At 43.6% G+C, this 13942-nt stretch overlaps 1 protein-coding gene across 1 annotated transcript in view; it reads left to right on the top strand.

Moving 5' to 3' along the window:
* BFSP1 (beaded filament structural protein 1) overlaps positions 1 to 13735 on the top strand; it is a 42137-nt gene extending 28402 nt beyond the window's left edge. Inside the window, exons 4-8 of the mRNA XM_006035710.1 lie at positions 900 to 992; positions 2746 to 2853; positions 8524 to 8744; positions 10121 to 10206; positions 12798 to 13735. Of these exons, the coding sequence (XP_006035772.1) occupies positions 900 to 992; positions 2746 to 2853; positions 8524 to 8744; positions 10121 to 10206; positions 12798 to 13735 (1446 nt within the window). The remainder of the gene's footprint in view (positions 1 to 899; positions 993 to 2745; positions 2854 to 8523; positions 8745 to 10120; positions 10207 to 12797) is intronic.
* Positions 13736 to 13942: the final 207 nt, after the last annotated feature.

The raw sequence follows: 13942 nt of genomic DNA, 5'->3' as shown, positions 1-13942 counted from the left end.
CCCCTCCCTCCTCCCCCAGGCCCCCTCCCCCAGGCCCCTTACCAGCTCGGAGTCCTGGAGCTCCCTGGTGCAGCAGGCAGGGACTGTCTGAATCATCAAAGCTCTCCAAATCTTTTCCAAAGATCAATTGAATCAATTCAGACCTTTTAATTGGTCCTCTGATTCTATTCAGATTCAGAGATTCGGCCACCAAATCCAGCCGAATCTCTTCTGAATCAAATCACCACCCAAAGCTTCGCATAGGCCTAACTTTGACCTTTTTTTTGTCCTTAAGTGTTGTATTTACTCCATGGGGATGGGTTTGGTAAAAAGAAACTAACACTTTCCATAGTTTCATAGACATGTTCCAATGATATCCATGAGATCTGGGTTAGCTCTGTAGGAAGGAAAAGCAAAATAACACTGGGGATTCAAATCCAATGCTGAAACTGAATGGAACTATTCTGAGTTTCTTCACAAAATATCAACTGGAAGGAGTCCAAGTCCAAGACATTGGTCACACAAATAAGCTTTTTCTACAGGTCTTCATTTTACCAGTACCTTCTCCTTCTGTCTCCATGCACAATCAGATGGTATTCCCTTTTGCTTCTAGAAGAACACAAGTAACATAACCTTTCATAAAGAGTGTGTTATGTGTCATCAGTACTACCACATCTATAGCAAAGAAATATCTGATTGTGCTGATTTAGTAATTCAACTGCATACTGGGCATCAAATTCAGAGGGGGTCAAGTCCACTAAAGGCAGGTGTGCATCTACTTATCAGCAGTTCTGTAAATTGCATTTTTACAAGGTGAAAGAAGTTATCAGAAAGAAAGAAATCTTCACATAAGTGCAGGGCTTTGAATTGAAAAGCATGCAATGCCAATTTCTAATGACAATGATTTTACCCCACTACAGAATCTCATGGAGGTACAAACCTATGTCAACATTTTACAGCAGATCATCCAAAAAACCCCTCGCGTGTCCTCTGTAACAGCTGGCGTAAGTGAGGTAAGTATTGCAAATAGTCAAAAAAGCTTTATATTATGAACACTCAATGAACAGTCCATACTGGCCCAAAGAGTCTGAGATACGCATGCTAGTTTTGTAGTATAGGAAGGAAGGTGGTGTTTCTGAATAAATATTGAATCCTAAATGACAATGGCAGAAAATTCAACTATAGGTTTGAAAGAAGGTATCATCCTTAAAAGATTGAGTCATAAAAACCTTGAGCAGAAATTTTCTTTATCCAAGTATATTCTGAAATGTGCAGCAGATGCCATATTAAAAGACAAGTCCAGCAGAAGTAGGTATGCTTCCCACCTCATGAAAAAGAGGAGTGGAAATTTGAAGCTTCAAAGATCTTCTTTTCCCCAGGAAAAGACAGTGGCGGCAAGAACAAGAAACCCTTATGCATCACAGAGATTGGTGTTGACTAGATAAAACCACATAAGACAAAAAGGGGGTGGGAGGACACAAGATGGGTTCACTTTCATACCACTGTGATACACACCAGAAACTCTTGTTTGTATGCAAACTACAAGAGCAGGTATTTCACATTTCAAAATAAGTGAAAAATTTTCAACAAAAATTGCTGCTTTTACACTGTCTCCATTGGAGACTTCTGATTGTTGACACCTGATGTACAGAACCCAGCCCTTATACCTTTGTTCCGGGCGAGCACAACCCTCAGACCGACCACAATACCTGTCAGTTGATTTATTGATACAGAGTAAGAACAGAAAAGCAACAATACAAACAATCAAACAATTCTATATCTACCAATCCTAGGGCTGTCATCAGAGTCAAAGTACATCTGGTCAGGATGCAGGCTCCACTATGAGGCTGTCTCGTAGTTGGCAGCAGTCTGGAGGTGCGATGCCGACGCCCACAGCCCCCCCTCCAGTGGGGTGCATGAGACAGGCTGCTGGTATTCCCTTGGTCCATGGAGGACTCAGGGACCCTTCCCAGGGGACAGGGGCAGGGATGGGGACACCTCTCAGGGAGGAGAAGGGAAAGGGACAGCAAGGAGAGACAGGGAGGGATGGGACGAAGGGAGGGATGGATGAGACAAAGGGAAGGACCTTGTTAATCTTAAGTCTCTGCTTTTGTATTCTCCTTCCCCCTTGATGACTCCTAATGACTATCTCTGGTTATCCATGGTTATCTCTGGTTGGTTGTCTCTGTGTGGTCACACATCCACATAGCCTTCTGGGCCTTCTCCTAATTTGGTCTGTTCCCCCAAAACTGGGACTTAGGCCCCCCTGCTCTTTGAGGCCTTGTTGCTGGTGTCACTTATCTTGTGTTATGGGACAGTATGGTACATACTTCTTTGGTTCCCAGGCTGTGTGTCCTTGTCTTAGACAACTTGTCTGCCTTGAAGGCTGTGATCTCGTGTTATGGCATGCCCCCCTCAGTTCTCAGGCTGTGTCCATCCATTGGCCTTGTTGTGCTAGACTGCCCGTCTATTTTCAGGGCCATGAGAAGCTGTGTGTGTGTCTCCCAAGCTCTTTAGAAATCCATTTAACCCCTACTGCTCATCTTGAAACCTTATAATGCTTATATCTATACTTATAAGCCAATTCCCCCCAAAACAGACCTTTAAATACCATTTCTAAGCCAACACTAATGATTAAGGGTATAACAAGGTGGGACATGGTTTCTATAAGGGATATATTCCCTTTTCTTTTCATAGTTACTGCTGATAATAAAATCTGTGGTGACACATTTACACAATCAAATGCTTTTTCTGGTTTTCTTTCAGGAGAAACAGCTAGCAGAGAGGCGAATTCCCATCCTGCAGAGTCAGCTGGAGGAGTACAAAAGCATTCTTTGTCAGCTACAGGCTCAGAAATCGAAATTGCAGAATGAGGTACTATATGGCTAACCAGAAACTCTACGGTGGGCATGTCTACTTGTGATACTATGTTGTCATAGCAATAAGCTATGGCGATGTAGCATCCTTGGGCAAAACCCATATGCCACAGCTATGTTGATGCACTCCCCTGTTATAGCTTAAAAATAACCATGTAATTGCACCATCTTTTAGTACTTCCACAAGGAGGTACTAAATGATGGCACAGTAACAACAGCTCCATAGTGGCATGTGTGGATGTGCCCAGTGAATCTTAATGATTCAACCTAATGCAACTTGAATGTCTCAAAACCTCCCATTAAAAAACTCATCATGGCTGGTATTTAACGGGGACATAAAGTATGTATACTCAGTATGTACCATGGAGGCTGGGAAAGTAGTGGTGTTTGTGTTTGTTTAATGTTCAGGTTTTATCTCTAGCTACTTCAATGTCCCTGTTTCTAAGAAGCCTTATATCATGAAATACAGATTAAAGTAGTTACTTTTTGCTGGTCAGTCATAATTATGGTGGCTGCTTAGTAAAAGGAGTTGTTTGCCTAAGTAAGCAAGAGACTCATATTACAGTTGGAAGTAGAGCCTAAGCAGGCAGATGCATGGCAACTGACCCTTACCAACTTGGATCAAGTATGAAACATATTCCATGATTCAGAAGCCTGAATCATGGAATGAGAAACTAGAGATCTTCCATCAGAAGAGAATCCAGCATTTTACACAATCATTAAACTTGCTTCACAAATTATTGGACTACTGTGGGTATTACTGGGTGAGGATCTATTGCTTGTGTTAACCAGGGAGATCAAACTAGGCAATTGAAATAAACTTCATGAACATCCATCAAAAATACATTTGAAGCTGATCACAGCAGCCTGTGTGCATCTCTATTACTAATAATAAATTAATTAGCCCTTCCAAAGGTACACAGAGAGCACATCTACATGAAACACTAAAAAGGCATGCCCTGATGCTACTGGGCAGTAACCCCAATTACTGCACATTGATTTAGTACTTGATTATTCAAGTACTAAACTTCATGTGCAGTAACTACGATGCATTAATGAATGTGTAGATGAACTTAAGAGTCTACTAGCAACCAAGATATGTGCACTTATATAGCACTGATTCAAAGGGAATGAATTACCAAGACTCATCCTGCAGCTCCTATCTTGTTCCCAGCTAAGAACTTGTCATCCAACACTTCCAAATGCAGCTTGTGCTTTCTGACAGGCTCAAACTGAACAGCAATTGTTTCATCTGCAAGCACAGCTACAACCATAGCCATGGATGTAAGGACCTCAGTCCACCTATATGAGGACTCTACTGGTAGTGGATAAGGTGAAAAATTATCTTAACCTGGCAAGTAAAGGCTCCTTTGTCTCTTGAGTGCTTGAACCATTCTGAGGGTGGTGCGCTGGCGCACAACTTCTTCTGGAGATCTTCAGCAGCTTAGCCATTAGACCACCGTAATAGGAGGTCTTATCCACCCTCTTGAGTCTGAGCATCTTTTGGCTAGTGCATCTTTTAGCTAGTGATTAGTGGGGTTGGGTGAAAGCCAGTCACTTAGTAGCCTGGCTACTAGAGATAGGCTAGATACTAGAGATATCTAGTAGCCTGGGTAGGAAGAGATCTTATACTCAAAGAAAATCAGGAACTATTATAGTTCTGGTCATAAGTGCAGAATCTGCTTTCATCTGGTTCATCCAAAAAGGCAAAGGTATAAGATGGTGAATTTCAAGATAAAAGCTTACTTTTCAAGGTCATATTTTATATTAAAATTCAAGTTATAATGGGTTAATAAAAAATCAATAGAACTTGATCAGTTTAAGAAAGGGATATATCATGTGGCTTTCTGCAAGAACCATGTACTGTAATCAATGGCCCAGCTACTCCCTTATGCTCTTATGTTCCTAGGTATTATATGCAAGTCACAGGCACCATTAGGTATCCATAAACCATAATTATAAGTAACCTACTGACCTGCCAGACTTTAAGAGTGGGATTTTTCCCAAATAAATGGCAATGTGATTTGTGTTCCTGAATTACCAATGCTCATTCCTTTGTAAGCATTTTTCCCTGTTAAACACCGTAGAAGAATTGACTGCATAGGTATTTATTAAATCAATCTATCAATCAGTCATTAGCTCCTTATAGACTGTTTATGAGGGCAATTTTTAATAAAGTGTGAATGTTTCTAAAAGACTAAAAGAAACATTGGATGGTAAAAATACTATATCACCAACTAGCCAAAGAAAAGCAGAAGGGAGCAGAAGTATGTGCTCTACTCTTGAAAAGGCAGCCTTTCTTTTCCAAGAGCTTGGTGCCATCTTGTGGTCAGTCTTATTTCCAGTTGTATTTAAAGAAATTTCATTTGTATACTAGGAGCTGCTGCACAGGAAATGAAGCTACTTACAGGCTACTTGGATATTAACTTTTAAAAGGAACAGTCACTAGGGCTGTGAGAAATTTTAATGAGTGTTTAATTTTGAAGCTGTTTTGATGTGTTTTGAGGTTGAAAAAGCAAAATCAAAATGAAACAAAAGGCTTCGAAACAGCTTTGAAATGAAATGAGGGCACTCGTAACGTTGCAAAAGTTTCAAAATGTTTCACATTTCAAAGCAGCCCCATGGCAAGAAGTGGGGGACAGTCAGGGCTGCACTCCGAACAGGGCCAGGGTCAGGGTCAGGTCCACTGCACTGCCCAACCAGCTTGCTGGCCAAATATGCCCTGGCAAACACAGCCCAGTGGCTGAAGTCTCTGCAACCCCACAGAGCTGAGCCTGGTGGCAAGAGGTGAGGGAAAGTCACTGGCCAGGGCTGCACTCAGAGCCAGGGCTGTGCTCTGAGCAGCTCCACCACTGGCTCTCCTGCCACCTCCCACCACCAAGTTCAGCTCCATGGGGCTGTGGAGCCTCCACCTGCTGAGGTGTGCTCACCAGGGCTGCACTCCGAGTGGCTCCTCCAGCCCCATGGAGCTCAGCCCGGTGTCGGGAGGCAGAGGGAGAGCCAGTAGTGGAGCCACTCAGGGTGCAGCCCTGGCTCTGAGTGTAGCCCTGGCCAGTGGCTCCCCCCTACCTCCTACCACCAGGCTCAGCAGCATGGGACTGGCAGAGCCACTCAGAGTGCAGCCCAGTGGCAGGAGCCAGGGCAAAGCCAGGGCTTTGCTCAGAGCAGCTCCACCAGCTCCACAGAGCTCATCCTGGTGGCAGGAGGCAGCAGGAGAGCCAGTGGTGGAGCCACTCAGAGTGCAGCCCTGCCAGTGGCTCTCCCCTGCCTCGCACTGCCAGGCTCAGCTCTGTGGGGCTGCAGAGCCTCCCGCTACTGGGCTGTGCTCACCAGGGCTGCACTCCAAGTGGCTCTGCCACTGGCTCTCTCGCTGCCTCCTGCTGCCAGGCTGAGCTCCATGGGGCTGGTAGAGCTACTCAGAGTGCATCCTGGCAGAAGGAGGTGGGGAGAGCCAGGGCTGCACTTCGAGCAGCTCCGCCAGCCCCATGGAGCTCAACCTGCTCCCCCAGCACTGCTGGACTCCTCCCAGGGGTGCAGGCCCCCAAATCTGTGCATGGGATGCCAGGAGGCGGCTGCTGCTGCCTAGGGCCAGTGGCAGCTCCAGTCTTCCCAGTGGTGGGCTGTGCCCAGCACCAGTCCCAGGCATCAGCATCAGCGGCATCCTCCTGTCATCCCAAGCATAGATCCAGTGTCTCACACCCCAGGAGGAGTCCAGTACAGCCCACAGTCCTCCCAGGGGTGCGGGCAGGATGGCACTCCTCCCAGGGGTGCAGGCCCCCAAATCTGTGCATGGGATGCCAGGAGGCGGCTGCTGCTGCCTAGGGCCAGTGGCAGCTCCAGTCTTCCCAGTGGTGGGCTGTGCCCAGCACCAGTCCCAGGCATCAGCATCAGCGGCATCCTCCTGTCATCCCAAGCATAGATCCAGTGTCTCACACCCCAGGAGGAGTCCAGTACAGCCCACAGTCCTCCCAGGGGTGCGGGCAGGATGGCAGGAGGCTGCCACTGCCGGCAAGTGACACAAGAATTGCTTTTAGCAGCTTGAGGTGCAGTCTCCTAGAAACCCCAGCACCTATCTCCTTGAAACCTGGCAGGCTTCATACCCTCAGAAAGGTCTACAATCTCTGCAATTTTCACCCCAACCAAGCAAGAAATAACAAAGTTATAGGCATTTTCATGATTCCCCATTATAGCCTATGGGTGAAAAGTTGAAAAACCGAAACAGTTTCGCCAAAACAAAACAGAACTGTGCATCAAAACAAAATGAAATAGAATGACAAACTGAAACACTGTCCCTTCAAAATGGAGAAACAGAAGTCGAAACTAAATGGTGCTGTTTCACACAGCCCTAACAGTCACACCGACATTGGTGGGTTTGAATCAGCACCATGGACAGGGAATAAATTGGTTTTCTGCCCCATACAACTTCCAAGTTAATTCTTGTATGCCATTGGAATAAAAAAACCTTAGAGACTTCTCTTTTTCCATGTGACTTCCCCTGAGTATATGAGTGTATCAAGGGCAAGATAAAAACTGTAACAATCCTTTTGACTGTTTGACTGTTACTCACGCATGGCTGTAACTTGGTCTGCTGATATTTACTCTGGATTTCTGCTGCACTAGCCTTACCAGCCATCTCTTAGTAAAATGATTGTATTAGTAGCAGTCTTAAAAATAATAGTTTTAAGACTTTTGGATTTTTAGCACTTTTCTATCTGAGGACAGCATCACATTAAATAAATGAGATAAGTAAGTAGTATTGTCCTTAACCAGCCAATAGGAAGACTGAGGTTGAGAGAGATTCAAAGCCAGACTTCAGCCACCTTCAGCTGGGCATGCAAGCAAAGAAGAAGAGATCACACCAGTTTCGCCTTGAAATTCCATGAAATCACCAGCTACCATCCATGTTCTGCTTCTGTTTGAGCACAAAATGCCAAAGGTGCTAGTATTTTCACTAGTGCTGTATAACCTAGTGGGTATTGGGTAGGTGGATTGTAAATTAGCTACAGTTACATATCTGATAAACAGACGGTACAAGGACAGTATGTGCTGAATCTCTGAAAAGGAGAAGTGGGAAGCAATCTTGTCCCTGCAAGTGCAGCAGCAGAATTGCTGCTATGTCAGTAACAGAGCTTGGAGTGACCACCCAGTGGCCAGCAGCAGAACCAGCAGCTGAACCCAGATCTTCTGACTATGCCTCGAGGCCATCCTTATTCTCCTCCTTTTAGTACACTGAACCTAGATTTTTTCAGCCTTTTGGGCCCATTACAAAGCTCAGCTTCTTCTTATTTTTCATAGAACTAGCAAGGGGGGAGCAGACACAGGTGAACATATTTATGAGATTTCTTGACCTATGTTTCTGTTGTAACTTTTTAATTTATGGTGCAGGTATCCAGAGTCTTGGATAAGAATACCTAGATATATTTGTAATTGAAGGAATAAATAAATAAACAAACATAATTAAAACGCCCATTAGCTTCAGTAGCAAAGCATCAGATGGACAGTGAATATAGGACTCTTTGGAGCTGCTCAGTTGAGACCCACTCTGGGTTTTTTTTCACTTTTCCTGTGACAGATAGCTTCACTGCGTGTCACTTCTTACCATTGTCCTCTTCCATTGCAATTAAGTTACTGTACAGAATTGTTCTCAACTTTCATCCTTCCTTAACAGACAACCATGCTGGAACAAGCTATTAAGAACACCCAGGTGAGTTATGATGATGAGATTCAGCTGTACAACGAGCAGATTGAAAACCTGAGGAAGGAGATAGAAGAAGCTGAGAAGACCTTAGAGAAGTACACCAATGACTGCCGCCAGCTGGTGATCTACCAGCAGTCCTTAGAGAATGAGCTGGAGAGGTACAAACGTATTATTGAGACTGAAGACAACCGGTAAGGCCTGTTCTGTATTCTGATGGGTTATTGTTATAGTATTCAAAAATGGGTGTTTTATCCAGACAAAACTCATGTGAATCCACTGGGATCCAAGTAAAGGAACTCAAGGATAATGGGCTTAGATCAAAGCCCATTGAAATCAACAGCAGAACTCCATTTGCCGTGGAATCACATAAGAAGTTTGCAGGAGAGCTAGGAGTAGAAGAACCCAGATTTCCTGCCTATTGTAGCAACAGTTTTAAAACATGCTTCCTCCTTGTTCTGCCAGAACCCAGACTTGGGGTCTATGTGTGTGTAAGCCACCATTTTTAGGCACCATTTAACTGCCTTCTTTTTATTTCCATGCCCAAATGACAGGTACAAATGGAAGAGAATAGACTGCCCTCACCAATGCTATAATACCCATTCAGACAGTCAAATGGAGTTAGCTTATCATCAGTTGGTGAATACTTGTGTTCTTTAAGCATGTTTAGCACAACATAAGGCCATTGTATAAACTAGTACCTCTTATGGCATCCAATTTCTTAGCACTTAAAAGTTTTGGGTCTAATTTTAAAGGCTTTGGGGTCCAATTACAGTAACTAATTTGTAAACAGAGCTCGGATGCAGCTATTCTGCCCCTACCCACTGTACCACTGGAAAAACTTTTGAGAGTGGAACTTGAAAAGTGAGCTGTTCTTAATGTTTCTGGACCTGATGGTAGTCACCTTTAGCCCTCTACTTTAAATGAGGTTTTGTTCCTACCTGGCTTCATATGCAATTGATCTCTCTGAGACATCTTTTTGAGCTGCACTGAAGGTAAATTGAGCCAGAGTGGCGAGGTGCCTGGGAACACCTATGCCCTTTGACCTAAGTAAAAAACAAGAGACCACATCAGTAGTGTAACTAGGGTTGGGCAAGCAGAACGCAACCCATAGGTATCAACTTGGGTGGGGCACCAGAATGGGAGTTCTTGGGGAGCCCATGCTGCTGTTACCACCTCAGCAGCAGCTTGAGTTTGGAAAGCTTGCACCAGGGCAACAGCAGCCTCTGTGCAAGGAGGTAAGCTCCCAGCACCACCTTCCTCCTACTCCAGCCCAGGATGCCCAGAATGATAGTTCCACCTCTGTATGAGAGCCCCTCTTGGTATAAGCTAGAATAACCCCCTGACAATAATGCAGCTCTGCTGGTTTTCACCAACAAAGGAGCTGATCTATGACACTGATGCACTGTACTAGATTCAGTAAAATAGTCATTTCATAAATCAAATATTTTGAACTGCTCTCCATTTTGATTTGAAGCAATGTAGACACATTAGTAATGAGGTCTTTTAAATGGCTTTGCTTCTTCAAGATATTCTGAGAAGTATGACTTGTGCTGATCTTCCCTGACAGGTTAAATTCTGCCATTGCTGGAACCCCAGTTACACTCTTAATGCAGAGCTACAGACCCACCCAAGCTTCAGTCTCAAGGGGAAGAGGTAAGTTTCTATTCTTTGCCCATTTAAGTAACAGTGTTTGCATTTGTCCTTACTGGAACCAATTATATATTGGGCCTGATCCAATGGGAGACTTTCAGGTGAATCCTGTTGGCTTTGGATCAAGAGCTTGAGATCCTGCTCACCTAACACAACTGTTTCCTTTCTGTACCAGTGGCATAGCAAAAGTAACTGATAGTGAATAATTAAAATCCACAAAGATAATGGAAAGAAAAGGAAGCTTTTTTGATGCAAAAAGTTTCATAGTATCAATGGATGTCTTTAATGACTGTCTCAAGTCTGAAAATGCTGCTCAAATCAAGAACTGAATATATTCTCTCATTAAACTTAGCCCCAATAACAGGCACGAGGAATACTTGTCTTGTTTAAGTGCTGTGATCCAGTTTGTCATGAATGGGGTGGTTTATAGCACTTCTCAGTACTGCATGACTTCTCAGTACATTTCAAACTTGTCAGAACAGTGACTGGTGTAGGTAACTGGCAGGGGCTAAAATAACAAGGGTTTTGTTAACAAAGGGAATGCATGATGGATATTTTACACACAAAGCTAATAGATGTCTAAGAAGCATCATAAATCCATGGGTAATTGGATGTTTGGTTGAAAAGACAGGATTAAAAATGAAGATATATTTTCCTGGCTCCAACTTAAGTTATTTTTTCATAGTCCAAATGGGATGTTTACCTAGTGTTTTGTGAAATAAATGATTGGCATATAACAAATGGAGCCAGACCCTAGTTGTTGCAAATAGGTGGAGTTTCTCTGAAGTCAGTGGAACTAGACTATGTACCTGCTGAGGAGTTGGCCCTGGTATTAAAATGTACCTCTGTACATGTAGGGCTATCAGGTTTTTCACTAAATATATTTTCACTTCTGTGACACTGGACAAGGTATACTTCCTGAAAGGTATATCTGTATATATCTTTCCCCTTGTGCCTGTGGTTTCTAGTGTCAAGCTGTGTATTGTCCCTTTGCAATAAACAACTAGGCCACTCACTTCCTCCTAAGCTTTTTTGCAGTCCAAAATTCAAGTGAAGAAGAGCCAAAGGTCTACCTGAGAACCTGGAGAGGTCTGATGCGGTGTGCAGGATGACCACCAACATCACCAGTCCAGTGTAAAACACACCAGCCAGTCACTTCCATTCAAAACACATCTGCAGGAGGAAGTGATAACCTTTCATGTAGGTTCCCAGTGGTAAGAGCATTCACCCAGGAAGTGAGACATGGGAGGATCTCTAACTCCTAAAATATTTTATAAAAGGAGGGCTGTGGATCTTTCTACAGCAGTCCTTTCAAAGGAATAAGCCCAGCCACTGTGAATCCACCTCTTGAGAGAGTGCCCTGATAATGGGCTACTGACAGAGGTGTTTCTTCCCCTCATGTGAGTGCCATTTAACTCTGCATGGAATAATCAAACATTCATTAGAGGTCTGGAAAGAAAACAAATGCAAATGCAGAAGGAAATCAAGTACAAATACATGACACTGTAGCCTCATTGCCTATTCAGTAGTCATAACTTCAGATTGTTAAGTCCTTTTGTGGCTCTAGTCCATTTTCACCAGTGTGTTCTGAAGGCTGGGGTCCATCCTTACAGGCAGTCTCCTTCTTTTGAGGGAAGGAAGGGCTCCACAGAAGCATATTTCCCCATTATCATCATATAGCAAATTTCCATATTCTCTGATCTCTGCTTCGGAGGGCTGAGTAAATTTCTGGGAAAAGCTTGGTGTTCAGGGGCTTGCAAATCCTTTTGGGGTGAATATATAGAAAGCGTAAGACAACGCAATCTTGTGTTCAGGATGTGAGCAAGTCTCCTGTCAGAATTCATGATGACAGCTGAGTGGTGTGTTGTTTAGTAGCTTGATCAACAAATCAGAGCCAGAGTCCAGTTTGTTGACAACAACAGTACACAAGAGCCTTCTACTAGGTCAAGCAGCTATATATGCTGTGAGGGCTCTGCCTCTTCTTCAAGTACCTTGTAGAAAAGACACACGTAACAACAGCTATCTGCAAATGTGTTGTCTGTAATTCCTCCGCAAGGAAAGGGGCAAGGGGAATGTTTTGAGGCACCCATGTATATTCCCCATCAGATTTGGGAGAAGCTTCTGTGACTGGCACATCTAGGAGTCCCATGTAATGATCATAAAAGCCATTTCAAATTGGCCAGGATTAATCCCTTCAGGGATAAGTGACTTTTGTTTGTACAAAATAGTGGTGCAGTGCTGTAATGTACTACAATGGTGAGACCTAAATGTGCCCACAGAGGATTAGGATAGTCTTTAGAGATGGTGATTCGGTGCTCCTGGTTTTCTACCTGTAAAGTGACCCTGTTTCCATTTGGTTATGAACATGTCTGTATATGCATAATGGATTCACAGCCAAAGCCATACAGTCATAACCGCTATTTTTATACACTGAGCAGGACATGTGGCAACTTTTGCAGTTCCAGTTAACTCTGCATGAAATATCAGACTCCAGGACAGGACATTGTGGCCCTTGGTGGTCAATACACTGCTTTATCATTTGGGGCAACTACATTCAATATTGTTTGTTGTTGCTTTGTTTTGGTTTTCTGTAGATATCACACGTGTTATTCAAGACATTGCAAGTGTAAAGCCAAGACAAAAAGGTCCACCAAATAAAATTTCAAGGAAAAAGATCATGCCTAAAGAAATAGCAGATAATCTTGCAACAGAAAAAATGCCTGAAAGAACTCAGGAAAGCTTTGATGAGGAGCAGTTAGAATTTAAACGCCAATGTTCAGTAACATGTGAAGCTGAACAGGAAGGATTAAAGATAGCTGAGCAAGAACCTGCCCCAGAGGATGTGCCTGATGGAGCTCAACTAAGTAAAGCTTTTGATAAATTGAGTAACATTGTAAAACAAAGAATAAGAGGCTACCAGAAACCAGAGCCTAAAAGTGATTTCTACACCAAAGGGCGCTATGTACTTGTTTCAGGGGAAGGCAGCTATGAGGACCCTTGCTTCCAGTCTTCCTCCATCCCTGCTGGGGGTGGGATCACAGTTTCCACTGGCAGTGAACAAACACCAAGTGTCAGTGAGGTGGAACCAATACCAGAGTTGCCTGAATCCCCTGAACCATCAGAAGAAGAAAAGAGAGAGGATGAAGTGCAGATTGTGTCTGAGCCTGAAGACTTAAGAGAGAAAGAGAAAGAAGAAATGCCAGAAAAGGAAAGAAAGTCAGAAGGAGAAGATGAAGAACCCACAAAGCATCCAGATTCCACTGAGCCTGAGGCTTTACCTCCCCCAAGTCCTACTGACCTACCTGAGCCAGGAGACTCAAAAAACATACAGCATGATGAAGATAGACGCAGTGGCCTTCCTTTTGGAGAAGCGACCTTGCCTGGGTCCATGAGCTATGAGAAGGTGGAAGTGGTGGAATCCATTGAGAAATTTTCTGATGACAGGATTCAGACTTACGAAGAGACAGCTATGATTGTGGAGACAACAATTGAGAAGACAAGCAAAAAGAAGCTGGGAGACAAAGGCTCTTAAATTTCATGATACTTTTTATAGTTGATTTGTCTGGCACAGTTATTCATTGACATCTTTTTTTCCCTGAGCAAATGATAAAATAGTGAGAGTTTTGCTGTTTGATATGAAATTGATTGAAACATGGATGACAATTCTATCTGATGTAGGTTCACCTTTGATGCAATGATCAACTTCTGCGAGAAACTAGTACTAGGCTCATTTTATGCA

This window comes from Alligator sinensis, unplaced genomic scaffold (genome assembly GCF_000455745.1).
Source record: "Alligator sinensis unplaced genomic scaffold, ASM45574v1 scaffold1309_1, whole genome shotgun sequence".
NCBI lineage: Eukaryota > Metazoa > Chordata > Crocodylia > Alligatoridae > Alligator > Alligator sinensis.
Note: the sequence above shows the minus strand (reverse complement) of the source record. Positions and strands in the feature narration are given on the sequence as shown.